Source organism: Myxocyprinus asiaticus, chromosome 38 (assembly GCF_019703515.2).
Source record: "Myxocyprinus asiaticus isolate MX2 ecotype Aquarium Trade chromosome 38, UBuf_Myxa_2, whole genome shotgun sequence".
In the NCBI taxonomy this organism is placed as follows: Eukaryota; Metazoa; Chordata; class Actinopteri; order Cypriniformes; family Catostomidae; genus Myxocyprinus; species Myxocyprinus asiaticus.
In genome coordinates, this window is record NC_059381.1 from 7,794,904 (window position 1) to 7,819,547 (window position 24,644).

The window sequence follows — 24,644 nt, forward strand, 5'->3', positions numbered from 1 at the left end:
TGGCGGTTGACATATGCTACCGTTGCCGTGTTGTCTGTCCGAACTAACATGTACGCGAGAGCACCAAGTCCCTGTGTGCACACAACATGTCCTGAGAGTGAGCTAGGATTAGCCAATCGTCGAGATAGTTGAGAATGTGAATGCCCAATTCCCTTAACGGAGCAAGGGCTTCCTCTGCGACCTTCGTGAAGACGCGAGGGGACAAGGACAGGCCGAAAGGGAGGACCTTGTACTGATACGCCTAACCCTCGAATGCAAAACCCAGGAAGGGCCTGTGTCGAGGTAGAATCGAGACATGAAAATACGCGTCCTTCAGGTCTACCGCCGTGAACCAATCTTGATGCCGGATGCTCGCCAGAATGCGTTTTTGCATCAGCATCTTGAACAGGAGTCTATGTAAAGCCCGGTTCAGTACTCGCAGGTCCAAGATTGGCCGCAACCCACAGCCTTTTATCAGAACAATGGAGTAGGGGCTGTAAAACCCCTTCTTCATCTCGGCCGGAGGGACAGGTTCTATCGCATCCTTCTGTAGGAGGGTAGCGATCTCCGCGCGCAAGGTAGCATTTTTGTCCTTCACCGAGGTGAAGTGGATACCGCTGAACCTGGGCGGACGCCTGGCAAACTGAATCGCGTAGCCGAGTCGGATGGTCCAGACCAGCCATCGCGATGGATTGGAAAGTGCAAGCTACGCATCCAAGTTCCGCGCAAGGGGGACCAAAGGGACAACGTCGTCGGATATACCGACAGGTGGGGCCTCGCGGCGGGGCGGAGCTCGAGGTGCCACACCATGTAGTGGCCATGCTGAGTCTAGGGCATCAAAGCACTTACCTGGCTCCTTGTGACCACCCCCGGAACAGCCTGGGATGGGGGAGGAAGAGGCCTGTCCTCGCAACCCGTGGAGACTGTCACATCGGGGGCAGATGTGTGCCACAGCTGGGCGCGTAAGCGTGGGGAGACCGTCTCTGGAGCGCCAATCCTGCAAGGAAGAACCCGTGGACGGTGGTCGTGATGACGACCGTGCACACTGGGTATATGACCCAGGGAAGGAGGAAACCGCTCTTTTTCTGAACTGTTGGCTACCGCAGCCATTTGGGCATGCAGCGAAATCAAATAAAAATGCAACAAAAGTTTCTCCACCCGGCCCTCCAAAAAAGCAAGAAGAAAGCAAGCCGCGACCGCAACGTTGCCATGGTCATGTTCTCGCAGTGAGAACATGAACCATCCACGAACGCTGCCTCCGTGTGGGTCGTGCCCAGACACGAAAGACAGCGATCGTGACCGTCTGAAGTTGAGAGGTAATGACCGCAACCAGGAATAACACACAATTGGAAAGGCATCTTTAAAAAGACGCGTCTTTAAAAAGACGTTCCGTGTGTACCGCTCTTTTAGAGAAATATACTCTTTCAGAAAAATATACTCTCTTGTTTTTGCCGAAGCACCCAGGGGTGTTCTCTGCAGTGCACAGTGCAGAGGAGGGAGAAGCCGCTGAAATGTGCCGTCAGATCCAGCAGAGGTGAATGAACAGTTGTGAGAATTCAGCTCAATGAGCATGACTGTTCGGCTCTGAAGAGAAAATCTGAATGAGTGGTTGCATACCAGCTCCTTTTATACCCGTATGTCTGGGGGAGTGGCATGCAAATACCACTCGCCAATTTTCATTGGCCTTTTATCAAAGACCAGAGGTGTTTCGGGCTCCCAAGAGTGACCCCTAGTGTCACTACATCGACACAACGTCGAGTGAGTGACAGATAGGGAACTATTGATTTAAAGTTGTATATTTTAGAAGTTTGGAAACAATATTGTTAAAATAAATTGCAAAATAATCTGATACATATATATATTAGTTTGAAAGTGTATGGAGACCAACTCAACTGCGTCATTTGCAGTGAATCATGGAAATGGATGGGCACTGCAGAGAACTTTTGCCACTGTTTTCTTGTGTTTGTTGTGTAGTTCTTCACCAGGAATTCCACATGAAACACAATAATATTTGTGATTTAAATTTTGCTTGCAATAAATTTTGTTTCATCAGGGTACACGGTTACTTTTCAAAACTTGATCCGACACTGAATGCTCAAGCAGCCTAATTTAAATTTAGAAAACTCATAATGTTGCTATAACAATGCAAAAAGCACTTCCAATTTACTTGAAGTGAAAATCAGCCCTCCTTTCCTGTTTAATTAATCAATCGCACGATCATGCAGAACATCTCAGGTTTTTAAATCCATAATGATTTAATAGTGATGAGGCAGTGACAGCCGACTCGTCAACAAGATCTCGCACCCTCTTCGCTTTCAAATTATGTACATCACTTAAAGCGTGATTGTGTCACTCAAGGCCAGCTAGAAGGCCTGGACTGGGACATATCCTAAAGGCCACACCCACCAAGAACAAATAAATCAATCTGATTGGCTGATGAATCTGACAGTCTGACTTTAGATGCCTATTCACTTACACTATTGAGGGATTCTGCAGAAATTCTGAAGGCCTGACGGGGTGGAGCTCAGACTCATGCGCTGCTTCGGCTAAGAAGCATGGCTTTGGGCATGCGATTTGTGAAACAGTTGTCACACTTTGCTTGTAAGCATTAAGGAATAAATTCTGATTGGATAAACTTTTTGTTTTTTGCTATTCGTTTGTAGATGAATTAGGAATGGAAAGCGATTGAAAATTCATAGGCAAAAAGGTCAATGAGAATGAAAGGATGAAAAAATATTTATTTATTAGGCATGTTACGCCAGCAGAGAAGGCGTTGCTGGTCCTGAGAAATCATCACTGCCCTATGGTAAAAATAAATGGGATTTTTACTTTCAGTACCAGGCTGTTGCACTCTATTGCGCTGTCCTGGATGCCTGCAACAAAATTATTATGAGCTGGTTCTTAGTAATGAACCAATCAAAAAGACTCACAAATCAGTTTTGAACTCATGTTATCATTTTGAATCAGTTTATTTACTGAATGACTCACTCACTCACTCACTCACTGAGTCTGTTGGAGTGGTTAATGTTTTACTTAAATTCAAGCCATTACTTTTGTCATATTATCCTCAAAATGAAGTTACTGTGTTATGGCTTGTGAGACTTAAACCTGTGTAGACTACTTTCTGACTAGTTGTTCATGCGACAAAGTGTTGTTAAACATACACATTTGGAAAAAATAATAATTTGGAGTTTTGTTGTAATAAATGGTACTTTAAAAACATACGTTGCCAAAATAGTGTTACATGATAATTTAGTAGGCTATTTAGTTAACTTAGGACCAATTATTGAGGTTTGGGGGTGCTTCTGCAAAAGTACTGTCCTAAAAGATTTGTTAAGTGAATCATAATTAGAACGAGAATCATTAAATTCTTTACAATTCCCATTCCTATTCCTGTTTATCCTCAAAAATGTTATGGTCTTATTATTTTGTGCTTATGATCTCTACTTTCGTTAATCATTTAAAAGCGCAAGAAGACCAGAGCAGCAAATGATGACTGCAAAAACCCATGATCTGTAAATTCATGTTTGGACGACACACACGCACAGCTGAGTCATGCAAGAGACATGAAAGAAAACACAAACATGAAAGAGAGGGAATTAAGAGGCTTAATTTCTCCTGAGAGTGTAACACTGCAAAGACTTCTTGAAGGAGGATTTGAATTTTCTACCCTCTTTCTCTGAAGGGCAGATATCCTGTTTTGGTGACATTTTCTCTTTTTCTTTCTCTTTCACTCTCTCAATCACGTTTTTCAGAATTACTTAAAATGACATAAAATTGTACGACTGAAATACAGCATTCCGTGATAAATAACTCCTTTTGTGTTCGACGGAAAGAAGAAAGTCATACAGGTTTCGAAAGGCACAAGGTTGAGTAAATGATAGAATTTTCGTTATTGAGGGAACTACCCATTAAAGGTGCTGTAAGCGATTTTTTCATGGAAAGTTTTGCAAAAAATGTTACTACTCCCAAAAAGATATTAATGAAATAAGTGTCGTGAGATATCTCACCAGTCCCTGTGACAGCTCTCAACCCTTTAAACAGCAAATAAAAATGTGTCCGAACCGCGGACAATAATGCTTTCTGCCTGTCAATCATTTTGTGCGTTCTCATAGTATTGTAGCTGCAGCAAATTATTGAGGCATAATGCAATTTTATGCCACGCTGTTCATAACAGTTGTCAGTTGAGGGCACTATTTTGCTGCTGTTGTTTTTAACAACAATAAAGCTCATTTCGGGATTTTTAAAAAGAGGGGGAGTGGCTAATCCAATGGCTCAGTCTCGTGGAAGAAGAACAGCTAAAATCGCTTATGGCACCTTTAAACTGTTCTTGGTCTCACTGCAGCATCTGGGTTTAAATATGTCCGAGTTATAAAGCTTAGGCCTGCCAAAAACATTGATGAGAATCATTTTTCATGTTGCCATCTACATCATCATCCAATTATCTTCACCAGAAACACTATTACAATCAAATATCCATGAGATTTATTCAGCTTCATTACTTAAGGTATGAAAATATGCCATACCACCTCTTTTACTCATTGTGAAATCATCAAAAGATTGGAGTAAATTCTAAGTGACGATTGCATCATTTTTCATATGTAGAACAATGAAAGGCTTTTTCCAGGTAAAATCTTTTTGCTTGGCTTGGTGTCACACAATCACATGACTGTAGTGAAGATTAACATCCATTTAATTGTAAAAGGATTACTCCAATTTTAGTTCAGTTATTCTTAGTTACAACTTCGGGTAACTCAGTAGCATGCTGCATGAATTTTAGAACATTAGTACTTTTGGCACATTAATATCAGTTCGAATGCACAAATTAGCAACTTAATTTTAAGATTACTTTCAGCTACAGTAAATATTCATAACTGAAACAAATGTACAAATGTAACTCATTCCTTCACATCAAAAAACACGTCTCAGTACATTAACTCGGTGTTAACATGTTAATGACCCATTAACGCATCAACACATTGTAATGAATCAACCCTCACATTGACATCACTCATCCAGAATCTGAAACCCAATCAAATATGCATCTGTTCATGAATTTCTCTGCCTTGTGTTGCCAGATCAAGATTGGTTAGTTCAAAAGCATGTTGCAATGGCGGATCATTCTGCAGATGATTCATCTAAATAACCTTCATGTACTGTAAGTGATGATTTCTGCATTTGGGTAGTAGTTGATCTGAAATACTTTTGGGAAGTTAACATCCTTGCAGTTTGTCTTGGTATACACTATCTAAAACTATTTTAAACTGCATTTTGCACATTCTTTTATAATTAGTATGCAGTTTTTATGAACTCATTAGCTTGGAGACCAAATGGAATATCTGTACTTTATTTGTAATATTTGTCACACTGCAGGACCATTTGAAATAGCAAAGGCAAAAAGATTATTTAAAATGGTGAAAAAGGAAGAATAAATGGTGACCAGCACCTAAAATGTACACATTCTCTAATACATTCATAATTGTTTTGTTTTTTTTACAAAAATGTTGGTAATTTCACAATATAGCAACCCATGTACCAACTCAATACTGAATCACTATCTTGTTCCTTAGCAAATGGTGAAAATTTGTTTGATTCTTGTACCCGGGATGACTTGTCTCAAGTCAGTGATTCACATCTGCATTCAAATGCAACATGCATGCACAGATCAGATCATGTTGCATATGTGTTAATAGCAAAAACACATAGGAGACTTTTGACATTGTAAAGCAACAAATACGCTTAGCCTGGTCTTAAATCAGCAATTAGTGCTCTGGTTAGTTTAGGTCAGGGCAAGTAAGGCTATATTAAACACCTATGAAGACTGCTACTAAAAAGCTAACTAATGATGCTAGATAGCGCTGTTAGATTAATGTGTCTTGATGGAGTAGTAATGTAAACAAAGTCTGTTATGTCCTAAGTAAAAAGCACCTGTTGGTTAATACTGGAACTACACCCTATGTTGGCAAAGAGGCATGCTTCAATTCAAATGTAGCTGTGTTTTCTGACTAAATAGATTTAAATTGCAGTTATTTCAATACATTTAAGTACATCTTTTTTCAGTGACACAACTTTTTAAAAGAGCTTTTAAAAGCATAAAATTACTTATATTTTTCCCTGTCTGTTGCCATTGATGAGCGATCAGTCAAATGATAGCTGACCCTGGAACTAAGCACCTATTAGCAAATATAGCAGCCTCCATATTGTGTAACTTTGCACTAGCCACACAGATGCCATTGAAATTAATAGGAATACTAATAGATAGCTTTCACCAGGTATTTTAGAACTCCTTGGGCCTTGCAGTGTACATGCAACCTAAGTGTCAATTGTATGTGATTTTTGGCAGCAGAGATGACCTCCTTCACCCATTATTCCACGTCAACTGCATATACAGCCACGGCTGCAGAAAATAAAACAGTTTAGGTTAATCTGTTGAATTATCAGTCATTCATTTATCAATAGTTCATGCCTCTCCTTCATTATCCAAAGTGGTCTTGCAAAAGGGGTATCAAGACTGTATTAATGCTACTCTCAGTAGAATAATAGAGGCCTGTTGGAGTCACAGCTGGAAACAAACTCAAAGTCAGGGAAAAATTATTTTACTGGAGCAGTGCTGTAAGCTATTTTTCAAAATACTGTGCAAAATGTCCCATATGTACCTGACAGATATCACTGAAATAGTTGTCCTGAGAAATCACACCTGTCTCTGTGCTTTGTAAACAGCATCAAAAAGTCTTTTAGAGTGTAGCCAATCCCAAAACTAGCAAAACAGAAACACTCTCTTTGCCTGCAAATCATTTTGCATGTTTAGGTGTGCTGACATTTGTGACACAACATTTGAGTGGTTGAAATGATGGGGAGGTCTAATTCAATGCAGAAGTCTAGCAGAAGTTAGCATAATGCTAAAATCACTTACATCGCCTTAGATCAGAAATTAAACAATGGTTATTAGGAACAAGATGTAAATATATAGGCTATATAGAATGTTGTGTTTGTGTTTCTTGTACATATGTTTTATTCAGTGCATCCATATGAATGTGTCTGTGTTCCACTGTCACATGCTAAGCCTCAGGTGTAATAGTACTTCTGTTTGTGCCTGAGTAATGAAGACAAGAATGTGTTGCTCCAATGGGACTGTAAATCCAAGTGCTCACACATGGCAGACCAAATACATCTGCATTAGTCACACAGTCTCCTCCATGTGTCAAAAAAATAACAACAATCCAATCCCTGTACTAAGATTTTACAGCTGTAGTTCTGCCTGTGGCCAACCGGGTTAGAAAAATGGGCTTTTGGATGATTCAGCATTTTCCATACCATATGTTTCCATACCAAGTGGTAAGTGCTTCAAGGAAGTAAAGTATAACTTAAGACATAAAGCCCCAGCAGGCTGTTCTTTAGAAGGCAAGAAACCCCAGATGGTGGTTTTTAAATGTCACAGAAAACAGACAAATCACATATCCAAAGCGTGTTCTGTTAAAAGGCAGTGGCGTGACAAATAGAGTCGAGCTTCCAAAAATGGAAACGTCCAACATTGTCCCCAATGGCACGGCAAGCTCAGAGCAGTGCAGTGCATGAAGAGGCAGGGGATATTCTCAAATAACTGGATTCAGAAAACCAGTGTCTTCAATGAGAAACCACAGGTGAAAATAATTCTCACCAAGAGGAGATGTGTGCAGGAGGGGCATTGGTGGTCTGGCAGTTAAGGCTCTGGGTTACTGACTAGATGGTCAGGGGTTCAAGCCCCAACACCGCCAAGATGTGGATGAAGGTCCTGTTGGGCCCTTGGGCAAGGCCCCTGCTCCAGGGGTGCCTTATCATGGCTGATCCTGCACTCTGACCCCAGCTTAGCTGGGATATGTGAAAAAAAAGAATTTCACTGTATATGTGCAAAATGTATAATGTGTGATAAAAAAAAAAATATGATGAATTACTGGATTAGCTTCCACATCTGCTCCAGATATAGGGCTAAACACTGCTGCCTTTCCATTTCTATATCATAAGTGGCGCTTGATGAGACAAGCACTAACTGGTCCCTGTGAACTTTCTTAGTAAGGCAATTGCTGATACCTCTAATTGAGAAAGACTAAACATTCCATTTTCGCTGTTTGTCTAGCACTCAATCAGAATGACAACATTGATTAAAGCGGATACAGTATATTGTACATATTTGCACTGTGCATTAAAGTCCACACTAATCAACAATGTGCAAGACCATGATGCGTAAGCATCTGTGTAATTAGACTGTGTCAAGCAATATCAGATATACATATGCGCACAAACACATGCATGATTGGGAGGAAAGACAGGTGGAGAGAAGGAAAGAGACAGAGTGTGAGACATCGAAGGCAAAACCACATTTGCGCAAATTATTTTAATATGCCAGAGTGGCTCTAAATTCACTGGAGAATGAAGCAGCAGTGTAATAATTTGGTTCTTGCCCTGCAGGGTAAGATATTCAGCTTTGCGTACTGTGTATATTTTACACAGCCTCCACTGTTCTCGTCTGGGGTGATAGGCATCTGGTACCCAGGAGCAACAAGTCAAAGAACGACTAGTTCTTGTTTATCTTCCCGTGGGCTGCAGGGAACGCTGTATGCCCGCTGTTCCGTACAGAGGAGCGGGGGCCAGTTTTGGGCAAAGATTAATTGTTAATTGAGAGGAAGAGTGGAGAAATTGCATTAGCATGCCCGGACAAAAGGGAACCTCTTGAGAAATCGAATTAAGCAAAGACACATGAGTTTAAAGAGCATAAGAAAGCGATCGGGACAAAACAAACCTGGTCCCTGGAATTTACCTTCGTAAAGTATGGTTACTGATCTGCAAACAGTACCTACCTGCACATATACTCCTGATTAGCTGGATTTGAATAGGAAATATTTATTAGTAATTGTACTCTGAGAGGTTTTGGATCTGTGTACCAAAATTGCATGGTTGGGACTCAGGATTCAAACATATGTTCAAAACATGACAATCTAGACTTTGTCTAAATGTAAAATTATTTGATGGATTCAGCTTTATACTGTAAGCATTGTGCATGATTGTGATTTTGGATGGGTTTCGACAGTATATTCATAATATAAATAGGTGATTCTTATGAACAACATGCCCAGGTCATTTTTCAGCAAAAAAGAAATAAAATAAAATACAAATAAATTATAGTTTTCAAGAATAAAATGAGGCATGTTTTAGGACCATTTTTGCTGTATTTTTTTTTTTTTTTTTTTTTTTTTTTTTTTTGCATTGTGACATTATTATTATTAAACTTATTTACTTCTCAAATTCTTATTACTGTAATACAGAAAAATCTCATTACTGTAATATAGAAAAGTTATATATTTTATTTAAGTTGTAAAATAAATTTGCAAAGTATGATTAATCGTGTTGGTATTTGACTGAATATAACTGACACTGATTTTATTCAATTAAAATCTATTTTCATTACTGTATGAGAGTTATGAGAATTTGGGAGATAAATATGACCCAGAAATTTCTTCATGAGATTCAGGCAAACAAATAATGCAAATAATGCGAAAGAGGTCTATAAACAATTGAAATAAATAAAAGTTCTATCATACAAAAAAAAAAAAAAATCACCAAATTGATGATTTTTTTTTTTTTTTAATCACCAAATTAATGATTATTTAACATAATATAAGTGTAAATTACTGTATATTGAAAAAATCCCATCTACAGATATTGCTTAGTTTCTCAGGACTGCGTCAGGCTTCCAACCATTAACATGCACACTTCCTGTTAAGGAGATTTGGCATGTCCAAACAGCCAGTCACATATACTCTCCGTGTGATCGGAGCTTTTAGCCTGCTGAGGAAGGCAGACAGCTTTCACACACAAACAAACAAACACACACACACATAGAGAGAGCGGTAAGAGGAAAACAGAGGATATTCTGTGGCTCAAGAGGCTTGTGTAAGCATCTACAGAGACAATTCTTTAGCCAATTAGGGTTGCCACTTTAACCACCCATTTGCATTTCTGAAATCCCACCCTGGCTCAATGCATGCCATTTTTAGACTTTCTTTCTCTACAGTGTGTGTGAGAGAGAAGAGTATTTTAGAAATAATTAAAGATCAGAGGTCACGTAAAATTTGCAAACAGTCTTGACAATCCATTGACTCACCAATAAAGACCAGCAAAGTGATCCAAACGTAACCAAGATGAAGTCAACATGAAATTGACCCTATTTACTTTCTTAATGCACATTCTTGATCCTATTGTGCACAATGCATCATTGCACATTATTCCAAATAAAACTATTTTTTGCAGTGTATGCCCACTTTTTATGATCCAGTCAGTTCATGATTGATAAAATCAAGCCCCGTCTTAAATATTTTCTTGTTGAATATCCTGTTTCACTTGACTTCACTTCACTTCACGTGACTGTGGCATTATTTTTGCTAAATTATATTAGTTCTTTAAACATACAGTATCACGCCAATTCCAAGGTGAAATGTCCAGTATGTGGCACTAAAAGTGAGTTAAATTACATAAAATGTAGTTAATTTGTCCCCAAAACAGATGAGGTTTTTAGGATTAATGCTCTATCGAATTTTAAATCAAACAAAAAACATACCTCCCTGCACTACACCTTAAACCTAAACCTAAGCGATCATGTCACAAAAAGCAAAGGTGAAATGAAAAAAAAAATACCTGAAGCAACCACGTAATTTCTGGTGCTTCTTTGACACTTTCGACTCCTGTGTCGACTCCCATGCTGGAGACGCTGGTTCGAATCCCGCTTGGAGTGGGTTGAGCAGGACCGGTTACAGTGGTGCCATGACCCAGCTGGGATTGAGGTTTAGGGGGGCGAGTGTAACGGGAGCCAGCTGGTAGGAAGCTGTGCAGTATGTAAACCTCACTCCCCTGGCCTCAAGAGTCGCACTAGTGACTGATGCTAGAGGCTGTTGCCTTTAGCCTGCTCTTTATCGCGCCCGCCTCCCATGCTGGAGACACCGGTTTGAATCCCACTCAGAGCGGGTCGAGCAGGACCGGTTACATTAGCATTTAAAAAGTGACACACTTTAGCTTTAAAACACATCTTACACCTTACAAAAACAGTCAACAGAAACTTAAAATTCCTTTGAAAGCAGTTTTCAAGGCTGTTTTATTCACCCGCACGTCAGCACACAACCAACTGAAAAAAGAAGTCATAATATCTGACAATCGAATGAAAATTTCTCAACATCATCATACATCACTGGAATCTTGCTGTCAAGGCAACCAGCTCATACTGACTCAGCTGTGTTTTATTTTTGGAGAACGGTTGGTGGTAGAAGCTGTCCTGCTTTGGTCTTACATCTTGAAAGTGTAACCTACCTGTTAGTACTTCTGTTTCTAACACCTGGCATCAGTGCAATGTCTCGCTGAGTTGGCAAGCACTATATATCCTCACCTGCCCCTACCTAGCATTAACTCCCTCACCTAGCATAGCCTCCTGACACCTGTGTGCTATGCAGGGGCAGGAGAAATGTGGAGAAAAGATGAGTCATCAAAAACATGCACAGGTGCTTCGAAAAACACACAGGTGGACAACAATGAGAGAGTTTGGCTGCAAAGGAAGGCTCATAAAATAAACAGGAACCAAGGTATTGTTCCCAACCAATGTGATGTAGTCTCTTTTCAGGAGCAACATTTACTCAGGGATTTGGTGACCTTTTGTTTTAGAAAGGCCAGTATTTACCTGTCAAATGTGACATTTGAATACAGTTTGTGTCCCTTGGGTATCAAGCACCAAGACAGTGACCAAATACACTTCACAGTTTAATATATTCTGGGTTAAATACAACTTAAGCTCCATTGACAGACATTGTCTGTCACTTTTTAAAACTAACAGAACATTTTACAGTAGTGTACTTACTATGGAAGTCTATGGGGCAATTCAACCAGAGGGTTTACCAGCAGAAAATGTTATATACACTACCGGTCAAAAGTTTTGAAACACTTGACCAAAATGTTTCTCATGATCTTAAAAATCTTTTGATCTGAAGGTGTATGCTTAAATGTTTGAAATTAGTTTTGTAGACAAAAATATAATTGTGCCACCATATTAATTTATTTAATTATAAATCTTTCAAAAAAAGTTTTTTAAATTGATGACTTTGACCAAATAATAAAGAAAAGCAGCAAATAAGTGCCCAGCATATAAATGGGAACTCCTTCAATACTGTTTAAAAAGTATCCCAGGGTGATACCTCAAGAACTTGGTTGAGAAAATGTCAAGAGTACATGTCTGCAAATTCTAGGCAAAGGGTGACTACTTTGAAGATGCTAAAATATAACACAGTTTTGATTTATTTTGGATTTTGTTTAGTCACAACATAATTCCCATAGTTCCATTTATGTTATTCCATAGTTTTAATGACTTTAGTATTATTCTAAAATAAGAAAAAAATAATTATAATAAAGAATGAGTAAGTGTTTCAAAACTTTTGACCGGTAGTGTATAAATAAAAGTTACATTGAGGCACTTACAATGGAAGTGAACGGGGACAGTCCATAAATGCTAAAATACACATTGTTTCAAAAGTATAGCCACAAGATAAAATAAAATATCTAGATAAAAAAAAATAGCTAACTAACCTTACCTGTGTAAAGTTATATCCAATAGGATTACAGGGTTTTGTTGTCATGACAATGAAGTTGTAAAATTGGATATAACTTTACACAGATAAGGTTGGTAAGCATTTTTTTTTTTTCTCCCAATTTGGAATGCCCAATTCCCAGTGTGCTTTTAAGTCCTCGTGGTCGCGTAGCGATTCGCCTCAGTCCGGGTGGCGGAGGACGAATACTAGTTGCCTCCGTGTCTGAGACAGTCAACCCAAATAATAATTAATAATTATATTTATTTATCACACATTATACATTTGCACATATACAGTGAAATTCTTTTTTTCACATATCCCAGCTAAGCCGGGGTCAGAGTGTAGGGTCAGCTGTGATACAGCGCCCCTGGAGCAGATAGGGTCAAGGGCCTTGCTCAAGGGCCCAACAGTGGCATCTTGGTGGTGCTGGGGCTTGAATCCCCAACCTTCTGATCAGTAACCCAGAGCCTTAACTGCTGAGCCACCACTGCCCCTGTATCTTATCACATGGCTTGTTGAGCGCATTTCCACGGAGACATAGTGTGTGTGGAGGCTTCACACCATCCACCCCGGCAACTATGCTCAACTCACCATGCGCCGAGAACGAACCACATTATAGCGATCACGAAGAGGTTACCCCATGTGACTCTACCCTCCCTAGTTTAAAAACACATTTTTTTTTTCTACGTTTTGGACAGCGAAAATTGAGCTTTTCAAAAACGCTCTTCCAAGGGTATAAATTTGAAAATGCCATCTTTGCTTTGTAGAGTGGACAGGGGAAACAGAGATATCTGAAAACGATAGCTTATTTGTTGTCATGTGACAGAGTCATGTGATCAATTCAACCCAAAACAATCAAGATGGTGGCCCATGTTGCAGCAACGTTGTTGTGCCTGCTATTCACTTTAATAGTGTTGTTAAAGTTAAATGTTACTTTGTACAACATACACATTGCATTCCCTCAAAGGCGACAGGAAGTTTACTCGGAATTGCTTTCCGGCAACGGAACATGAGGACAATTGCATTTTAGACTGTACATGGAACAAATATTTTGAATGCGCAGTTAGGAGATTTAAGAGTTTTCATATGTATTAGTGTGGATGACATTTTTTTGAAAATGAAAACACTGTTTTCAAATGTATCCGGATTAATGTTTAAGTTTTCCATTGTAAGTGCATTACTGTGTTTTTGTTTTTACAAACTTAGGTGTGAGTCAAACATTTTTTTGTAGTAATCATGAAAAGCATAAATTGTATTTAACCTAGAATATAATTTTGTATTGCAGTGTGAAGCACTGACATGTTTCAATTGTTTATGGTAATGAACTCGTAAGAATTGTTACGAATTCACCACCTCATACTATTGTGATGAATTCTCATGAGATCGGGTTGAATATATCACACCCATTAGAAACAACATAAAACACAGCCATAGTTGATTTGTATCTGGAAAAACAAATCTCTAGCTACATCTTAGATACATCCCGAAGGACACTGTTCAAAATGTTTTAGAAAGGACAGATTTTGAGAGGTTTTCTTCAAGGGCACAACCCAAGTTGAGACCTGCAACACATCCCTCAGGATTCTCAATGGCCTAAAAAAAAACCTGCAGCTGAAATTAGGGCTGGCCAGATGACCTCATCTCCAGACCAGTTTACTGACTTTCTTGTCATTAAATACCATTCTGCCCCCATACAGTGCTCCTCCTTCCCAAAGTGAGCAAAGTACATGGGTACATAAAGTACATAAAATTTTCCCCTTTTAGATCAATTTACCAGCTCACTGATGAATCATTCTGCCTGAATGTCTGTCAGGTTGAGACATACTTAAAGTGACAGCGTCATCTGAGTTTTGTTTCCATGGGCAAATGTCGTGGCTTATTTGCAACCCTCATTAGAATGAACATTCAAAAATGTAGGTATCATCTATGGAGCTTTTAATGAATATTTATGCTTTAACTCTACTGTAATAAATGTGATGTACTGTATTTTGCTGAGTAAAACAGCCATATTGGCCAGACAGACGAAATAGGGCCATATTCTGCATTAAAATTCCACTTATAAAATCATTCAATGTTTCTTGCACAGTTGTAATCTAGTTTTTCAAGACCCTCTCTCTGACCCTAAGAATTTAACAGGCTGTTTTTGCTACTGTATGTAAATGACCTGCCACTCTGCTATCCTTCTGGCATACTTCACATTGTCTCTTATAAGGGTTGGTCAAGCTGCTGAATACTGAAAATGTATTAATGTTTACATACATAAACATTATCAATCATATGTTAATGTGCTCAAAGTTGTTAAGCATTCTACTGCTTGAAACATTTATCATTGCATATTTTACACTGGTTCTTTCATGTACCATTTTTAAATAGTACGCAGCATAAAGTATATACTGAACTGTATGCATTCTAGCATTCCATTCCATTCCAAACATAGCATAGCATATCTAAATAGTACATTGAACTCTTTTATTTCAAAAGGATAATAATAAACAGGACAATCCTTTTTTCCATGACATGGCTCCTTTAAATGTTTGTACGCTTTCAATTGTTGGACCGTGAATAGTTTTGTTGGTGATGTTACCTGCACTGGATACTGGGAGGGAACAGCTGTGTTTTGTTGTGGGTGCTACACACACACACACACACACACACACACACACACACACACCACAAGGCCTTCAGAGCAGATACAAAGCTGGTGTTGAGAGTAAATGGACAGATGTGACCCTCACTGACTTGGGGATTCGAGTGTGCACACATTCCCCCATCCTCATCTGTTTGTTTTTGCTCTCTTCTCCCAAAAATCACACTGAATGTACACATTGAATGTACAATGCATTTTCAGTCAGTTAAAGTAATTGAGAAGAAAGAGACCATGGTGTGATACGAGAGAAATAGTAATTGCGCAGCTATAAAGGAAACCAGTTACCTGGGACAATGGTTAAATACACAGTTTTGCAGTCATTATACAAAAATATTTGACCTCAGAATGCCGCAACTGACCAATCATAATCAAGTATTCCAGAGAGCCGTGTAATTATATAATTTAATAGTGGTAAAATTGACATGCACAAAATGAGTGAAATTTAATGGACACTTATTTTATACAGAATTTACTCAAAATTCACAAAACTATGAAGGTCAATGGCCCTGGGAAATATATTGGTCTATTGCTATTCTGAACAAAACAAGATCTTGTGGTATCCGCTAGGGATGAGCGATACCACTTATTTGCTTTTCGATCTGATACCCAGTACTAACAAGGCCAATACCAAACCATTATCAATAATATTGTAATTTTAGCCCTTTAACATTATATTTAATAGCCATATATATCAGGCACATGTCGTGGACTTTGAGACTGGGCAAGCATCAAAGATTTTTAATACACATTATTAAACGCTGGGCCCAAAACTCATTATACGGGTAAGTGTAATGTCGCAGAAATGCTATAGACATAAATTGTTGCCTTAGAACCCACCAGTCAATGGAAACAATTATGTCACAGTGGCAAAATTCATGACCAAATTGTTTTAAATATAGGACAGTAATATTGCTCATATCACACAAATTAATGATTGTCATAAATTGAGCCGAGCATGTTTATGTCCATTAAATCATATAATGAACCAGAGAACAATAAGAGCTTGTTTTGACATACAACAAAAAGTATATATAGTATATATATGTTTCAACATCATAGGCCTCACACATCACTCTTCCCACAGTTCAGAACCACTGGAATGGACAGCAGCAATTAACTAATCTGACCACCAAAGACAACAATCTTAACCTGAATGCACAAGGCAAATGTAACGTAGACACGGCTGTGCCCTTACGTTAGAACTATAAAACAGACATAACACAAGAAGGACATGATTTTCAGATCACCACTTTATAGCCTCATCTAACCAAAAACAATGACCTAGAATCTATGACCAAGTATCAATAATATAGATTTTTAATCAATACATTAACTTACCTTTACTGGAACACAAAACTCATGCGTCTCTCCTTGCGAATTAACATCACCGTCACTTTGTTGTAAAAGTCGCCTGCTTGCTGATGTTTCGATAGGCTCTCTTTCTCGCTTTTTATTTGAAATTAACTTTGCCAAATCCACGTAGGTCATCGATGCTTACACTATAACCATTTTAGCATTTAATAACGCATTAATTACATGAACTTGAACAAAACTATAATCTAGCCTACCAGATTGCGTGACTGAAGGAAGGAGCTTCTGATTGGCTTACTCATTTTGGTATGCATGCTTTCCTTGGCCATTTGTAGTAGCAAGCATGACTTTCAATGAAGATACAGTGTTGAATGAAAGGGCAGTAAACAATGCTTTTAATCAGTGAAAGCATAACATAAAGTGCTTATACCTAAGGGTAGCGCCAAAGCGAATACATTAATAACCGTCTGTGCTGCTCAACTGAGATGAAAGATGATGAATTTGAATGAAAAGGGTAGTTTATATTAACAATTATATTTAATTATACCATGGTCTGTTCGAATATTCAATGCTGATTGGCTGAAATGTGTGCGGTTCAAACTGTTGAATGCACAGGTAGTTCCAGTCAGTTTTAATCACCGTTCTATATTAATGTGCCTCCGTAATGAGAGTTTTATGTCTCTGTTCAAACAACCTCTGGATGCAAATATAGTCTCAGAGCTATAACTATGATATGATAATAACTTGATATTCATATATTATATATACTGAATATATATATATATATATATATATATATATATATATATATATATATATATATATATATATATATATATATATATACATTGCAATCCGAAAGTATTCAGACCCTTTAATTTTTTTCAAATTTTTTTGTTGCAGCCTTATGCTAAAATCCTTTCAATAATTTTTTCTTTCACATCAATCTACACTCCATACCGACAAAGCAAAAACAGATTTTTGATAACTTTGCAAATGTATTAAAAAGAAAAAGCTGAAATATCACATCACTGTGACTATGATATGTCACGTCTTGTCCGCAACACAGAAGAAGAACCACATTCAGTGTTGGAATACTTCTCTCTAAATGAACATTGTTTTCTGAAAACACCGTGATAGTGTGTTAAAGTACAACATGACAACAGCACTGTTGATCTGCTGGTGTTCTTGTTTCATCTCAACCTACAATTACATCAGTGATCGCCAGGAAAGCACAAAGGCACAATCAGCTGACATCTCACCAGCACCAGAGAAATGGTATGTTATGTAGGCTACTGTGTTTACGCAGCGTGTTATGATTTGACAAAGTCCAAAGGTCTGAAATACCCAACGATCCACAATGTGAAGTTTTAATGAACTCAAATATGTATATTGTGTACAAGTTATTATTAACAGTAATTAATTAACAGTAATTAAGCAATTCACAAATTTGTTCTAAACATAGCCTTAATGTATTAAAATACACTGAACTAAGAATATTTTAAGAGGGAAATGCCAATACTTCAATTTCTTAAGTGTATAAATTAAAATTAAAACAGTAGGCTACATGCACATATTATTTGGAGTTCTCCACGTGCGTTTTGCTGTATTAATGTTAACAATTAATTGATTAATTGATCGTCCATTTCCACAATGATCGATTATGAAAATGTAATATTCTGTGTTTGTTCTATACACAGAAAGTTGTCATCAGAGTGTATATGTGCACTATACTACTTTAAACTCCCCTCCCCCTCTATTGAGGTGTCTCATGAGAGGAAATGGAGAGAGAAACAGACAGAGGAAGTGAGAGATAGGAAGTAAAATGGAAGGAAGAGAAGGAAAGACAGAGAATGATAAAACAAGGTTAAGTGAAAACAAAAAGATAGAATGCTAGATAATAGGAAGAGAAATGGAATAAGTATATAACACAGAGACAGAGAAGTAGATAGAGGCTGACAGATAAAATTCATGTGAGCACGCCTATATAATCGACATTTTTCTATGAACCTTTCGAGCTCCATCATATAGCATGCTCTGCTGCGGTGGCTTCTTGTTCTCACTCCAGGTTTCATTAAAGCACATTTAGGCTCTGCAACATGACACACTGCAGCAGCGTGATCCACATGCTAACTCACGTCGCAGCAGCATGTGAGCTGATCACCGTGCTGTGACTTTATTTCAACATGGCGGTAATTCCACAGAGGCATATATGGTGCAGTATAGAGCGCACAGACCTGCTCAAGAAAGGAGATAAGCCTCCGTGTGCAGTCGGACAGAGATGGCAAACCCCGGAATCTCTGCTCAGGCACAGCATACTCCCAGGTTGGGAGTAAACACACACTCCACCCCTGCAATCAAAACATCTCTCCGAGAAGGGAGGGGTGGAGGGAGAAGAGGTTTATTGTTGCCTGAGTGTGAATAAATATGCGATAATATATGTACTAGATATGCAAATATATATATATATATATATATATATATATATATATTGTTTGTAATTATTTAAATATAACTATAATTATTTTATCATTATATATTGAATTATTGTTATTTGATATGCTGTGACAATGGAATTTGCAATAAACAAAAACTGTATTAAAATAAATGCATTTTCACATGTGAACTCAGACTTTTGAACACCACTATATATGTCTTTATAAACATGCAAACAGCATCTTTTGATTCACAAAGGGAAAATCGCCAGAATACGGCATTGATATAGAGAAACAAAACTGCAGTGAGATCAGAGAGAACGAAAGAGAGTGAGAGAGATACAGTGCTGACAGTCATTACCCAGAATGCATCAGTGGGGTTTTATGGAGGAGAAATTGTGTGTATAATGTGGATGCTTCTGGGGATGCCATAAATAAGTGCTTGGTAAAGCCTCTAGCTAGGTTTAGCCTACAGTTCTGAATCAAAATTTTCAGAGGAACTTCTACTTAATTAGTTGCTCATACTAGGGTGAGGGATCTGAACAAAAGGGGTTTGTGCTACGAACATGAATGACACCTCAAATCTTGCTGCTTATTGAGGAGAGATGTGCTATTACATTTCTAGTCTAGTCTAGTCAAGTCATTTTTATTTGTATAGTGCTTTTCACAATCCACATTGTTTCAAAGCAGCTTTACAGAAAATCATGCTGCAATGTTTTAAATGTTTAAATTGTCTTAAAGTGATCAGACTCAATTTCGCCTGAAAAAGATCCCATAGACTTACATTGAAGGTGTAATCAAGCCATATCTACAGACCACAATATCATTAGCCGCTTTTCCATTATTGGGTGAGTACGAGCCAGGGCTATCAACTGGTCAGCCGGGACCAATAGCCTCAGACCTCGAGCCACAAGACCAAAATCGATCTGCGTTCCCACCATTGGGCCAATAACTCTGCAGCGTTGCCCAAAGACCCGCCCTTAATATGCCAACGTCACACACCCCGTCCATTTCACAAGCAAGAGGGAAGCTCAGGCTGAGGTATTATGTTATCTAAAATATCGAGTTTATATAGAATGTAAACAGCAAGACAAGTTACAAGACAACTCACCGACTGTAACTGCCATGGTGTTCCGAGTGGTCTCTCCACTAACAGCGGGACGATGTCCCAGCACACCATCTATGAAAGTTTGCCAAACTATGGAAAGTAATTTCTTTGGGTACCGCTTTGTCCATTGGGCATTTGAACAGTTTTTTACTGTGCCCGCATACATTCTTTTTTTTTTGTTTTTTTACCATTGTGCGCTGGATACACAACTTGGGAAGTTCGGCGAAACTCCGCCTTTGACATTGAACCCACCTCAATCCCCACCTCAAAGCCCCAAGGAGGCACGATGAAGCCCCGGAAGTGATAGTGGGAACACAACTGGCCCTGGCACTCACTAGCATGCCCTAATTTTGACCAATAGTGGAAACGCGGCTAATGAGACTTGGGGATGGGCTCTTCTAACTTGGGCCAGTAAGTAACCGCCTAGCAACCACCCACAACACCTAAACAGCCACCCAGCAACACCCTAGCAACCACCCAAAACACCATAGCAACTGCACTGCAATTCATTAAAAATCCCCCAGAACACCCTAACAACTGTATAACAACATAAAAACACTCAAATAAAAACACTCTAACACCTTAGAAACCGCATTGCAATGCCATAGCAACTACCAGAACACCCTTGCAACTGCATAGAAACATAGAAAACACTCAAAACACCTTAGAAACCCCACTGTAATGCCATGGCAACAAACCAGAACACACTAGTAACTGCATAGCAACATAAAAAAATAACTCAAAACACTGTGGCAAGTTCTCCATGGGCAACCGCCACTCGCATTTACAAACAGCAAAGTTCTTCGATCAGTAAATGTACAGTATTTAATATATTTATACTTTCTCTGTTCACCTAACACACATAAACAATAATGTTAATGGAGTCCCTGTCTTAGCCAATACAACCGTAGATCAGCAGCAGAAAACAATAATAATGAATCAGCCCTGATTACTGCTGGCTGCATTACTTTGTTCAATTCTTCCTGAGAGGTACATTTGTATGACAATTAGGACTGATCAAAAAATGTTGATTCGCCTACTCACAGGACTCTGTATCTGCACTGACTTGGGTGGCTGCCAGCTGAACATTAGATGAACTTACTTTAAGAGATTAATGACACGCAGGCCACCAAAACAAGGGCTCTTTTCCAAACCCTAGCGCACAGTCTTGCTGTCTATTGCCTACATAATTTCAGAAGCTGCCATTTAAAGCATCCTAACTAGTGCACCACACTAACTAGCACACCACACAATAGCACTCCTCATGTGAAATACACAATTTAACTCACAATTGATTCCAGTAGAGTCTGACATTAGCATGTTGCTAAGCTAACACAATACTCTACTAAGCATTAAAATCCCTGCTGAAAATTCCAGTTTATACCAGCCTAAACTGGTTTGCTAGGTCTCCCATGCAATGCCGCAATACAATTTGGCCAACATAAGGCATTTTAGAAGGCAGCATAGTTATGCTATCTTGACAGCTCACTACATTTTAAGCATAGTAATATGCTCTTCTTTTATTACAACAGCAAGAAATTGAGGGTTGTTGAGTTGGGTTAACTTCTGCAACCTAAACTGTCATTTACTGGTAGATTGGCTGGTGATAATAGTAGGTCAGATTGGAAAATGCAGTTTTTTTCTGATGAAAGTAACCTGAAAGTGCTTTTGCAGAGGAAATGTTATTGCTCAGAAATTGCTCTTTCATAGCTCAGGAGACTTTATGAGGTTCTGGATTATGTTTAATTTAAGTATCAACACTGTATCAGATATTTCTCCTAAAATTCCTTTAGAGTTCAAATAGAAACAAGTGTTGACAAAGTAGGCCTATAGTTTAGATCTATAAAACAATATGATTAGCATCAGATAATTTGGTCTTGGAAGATTTGAATGAAAAATGTTTTACTCCATATTGAAATCTGGAGGAGACACATGTAAGATAACTAGAGTCTTTTTCTTAGAAAAAAGCTCAATCAAAAATAAATTTTGACTCCTACTTTTCTTTCAAAAAAAGCAAAAATCTGGGTTACAGTGAGGCACTTACACTAGAAGTGAATGGGGCCAACCCATAAATATTAAAATACTCACCGTTTCAAAAGTATAGCCACAAGACGTAAAACAATATGTTAACATGATTTTAGCATTATAAAATGGCTTACTAAAATTTTCTGAGTAAAGTTATTTCCAATTTTACAACTTCGTTGCCATGACAACGTAACGCCGTAACCCCTGTAACCCCGTTAAGTTAGTAGTCTGCTTCAAAAATGACAATGTAAACAATTTTACTGCTAAAATAATACACAAGTTTTAACAGAAGAATTCATGTAAGTACTTTAATAAAATTATAAGCTTCACATTTCTGCCTATAAACCCTCCAAAGATTGACCCCATTCACTTTCATTGTAAATGCCTGACTGTAACCTTGATGATTGCTTTTTTTAATGAAAAGCAAGAGCAGGAATAATGTTTTTTGGTAGTCAACATTACACCACAAATTCTGTCAGTTGAGCTTAACTTGTACTGAACCCAGAATATTCCTTTAGTGCTCTCAATTTGGTCTCCATCTAATCTCAAAGGTGTCTAGGAGAAACAATTGAGATATTAAGGAAATTGGAAATGTTTCCTAACAGTAATTTTTGTAACATAAGCCATCACATTTTTACGATTGGCAGACGATAATAATGGGTTTGAAGGAAAGCATGCAATACTTTTCTGATGAAAGTGCCCTTAAAGTGCTTTTAGAGCAACAATGCTCTAGTGAAGCCAACCAGATGGGGAGGGCGTACAAACCGAATGCGTCACTTGAAGATTAATGTTCTGTACTTTAGCTTGGGGGGTCTCAGACAGAGGTGGGAGAGAAGTGCTCTAGCATAAATACTGAGGCAGTTAATAGTTCTCATCTGTACTAGCCATGCTGAAGAGATTGGTTCCTCTTACCGATGCAGCTCTTGAGGTGTCGCCAAGGGCTAAATGGCAGATATACTTACCTTAGCCCCAAAATAAGTTTCTTCACCTTTAAAGAGCATGCGTCAGAGGTTCTGAAGGGACCTGTGCTGCAGAACAACACCTGAGCTCAAAGCGCCTTGGGTCAGTTGTGTCTCAGACATGCGCACACACCTAAACACTTACAATGTCAAATAACATCAACTCTCATTCGTGCCCGAGCTTGCTTCATATTCAAAGCCAACAAATCCAAGATGTGTTACTAAAGGCCATCTGCATCATAGTTCACAATCGCATCACTCACACACACACTGTCCCCTCACCTCCTCCCACTGGTGGATGTATCTGATGAGGCGTGAAAGCCTGAGAAGACGTAGCAAGCTGAGGATTTTGGTGAACCGTACGATACGTAGCGCCCGAGCCGTCTTGTAGACCTCAGAATCGAAACCTTTCTCCACTATTAGAAAGATATAATCCACCGGGATGGAGGAGAGGAAGTCCACCACGAACCAGCTTTTCAGGTAGTTCATCTTAATGACCTTCGGGTCCAGGATGATCTCCGAGCTCTCTTCATTCACAATTCCCGTTCGGAAGTTCATGACCAGGTCCACCAGGAAGATGGTGTCAGAGGCCACGTTGAAGACGAGCCAGGTGGTCGTGGTTTGTTCGGAAAAGAAGGTTATTCCCACAGGAATGATAATAAGATTCCCCATCATCATGATGAGCATTATCAAGTCCCAGTAGAACCTGCAGGAGAAGACAAACAGCGACAAGTTAAAGTGGAACCACTTGAAGGCGAAAGAATTTGCTCTTTTAGCTGAGATCATAATAAAACACTGTTGAAAAGACCAGCAAATGTTGTGTTTTTGATTCTGGTGTCTCCAAAAGTGTTCTTAACTAGCTTAACCAGCAAGACTTCTTTGGCCAATCAGCTTCACCAGAAAGAAGTTTCTTTAGTTCAACTAGTAGAGAAAGGTGTTAGCAATGCCACAGTCTTTGGTTCAATTACCAGGGAATGCACATAGTGGTAAAATGCATATCTTAAATCCACTGTAAGAGGCTGTTTAGACTGAAAGCATTCTTGTGCAAAGAAAGGCTAGATGCACGAGATGCGTGAGACACGGTGCAATGGTCAAAGACGTCCATATAGCATATTTACATAGAAAAACAATTAAAAAAAACAGCACAGATGGATGCAAAAATGTGTTCGGTGTGAATGGTCAAGTCGCTTTGGATAAAAGCATCTGCCAAGTGAATAAATGTAAATGTAAAGATGTGGCTATGTTGATCCACATGCTAAAACAGCATAAACCTGCCTGGACCTGGTCTTTCTAGCAAGGAAGGCTTGGTGGGTAGATTTTTTGATAATAAATGATGACAGAAAATCATTTTTGCGTGAACTATCACTTGAACCCACAACAAGTGCTCCAAAAGCATTTTAAATTCCCTTTCATGATGATATTTTTTATGATAGCAAACAATACTGGGCCTATTCAACAAGACACTGTGATATAGCCGGACTGGAAAGATTAAATTCCTGCTCTTTTCTGCTGAAATGCCCTCATTCTGAATGCAATCAGATATCAGCGATGTGTCTCTGGGTGCTGTCTAACGCACTCCCT

The 24,644-nt window shown here is 38.7% G+C and overlaps 1 protein-coding gene across 2 annotated transcripts in view; it reads right to left on the reverse strand.

Annotated features, from left to right (window-relative positions):
- LOC127428448 (potassium/sodium hyperpolarization-activated cyclic nucleotide-gated channel 1) overlaps positions 1 to 24,644 on the reverse strand; it is a 152,634-nt gene that overhangs the window by 114,595 nt on the left and 13,395 nt on the right. For both annotated transcript variants that reach the window (XM_051676832.1, XM_051676833.1), the window contains exon 2: positions 23,346 to 23,769. In XM_051676832.1, coding sequence (XP_051532792.1) covers positions 23,346 to 23,769 — 424 coding nt within the window. The remainder of the gene's footprint in view (positions 1 to 23,345; positions 23,770 to 24,644) is intronic.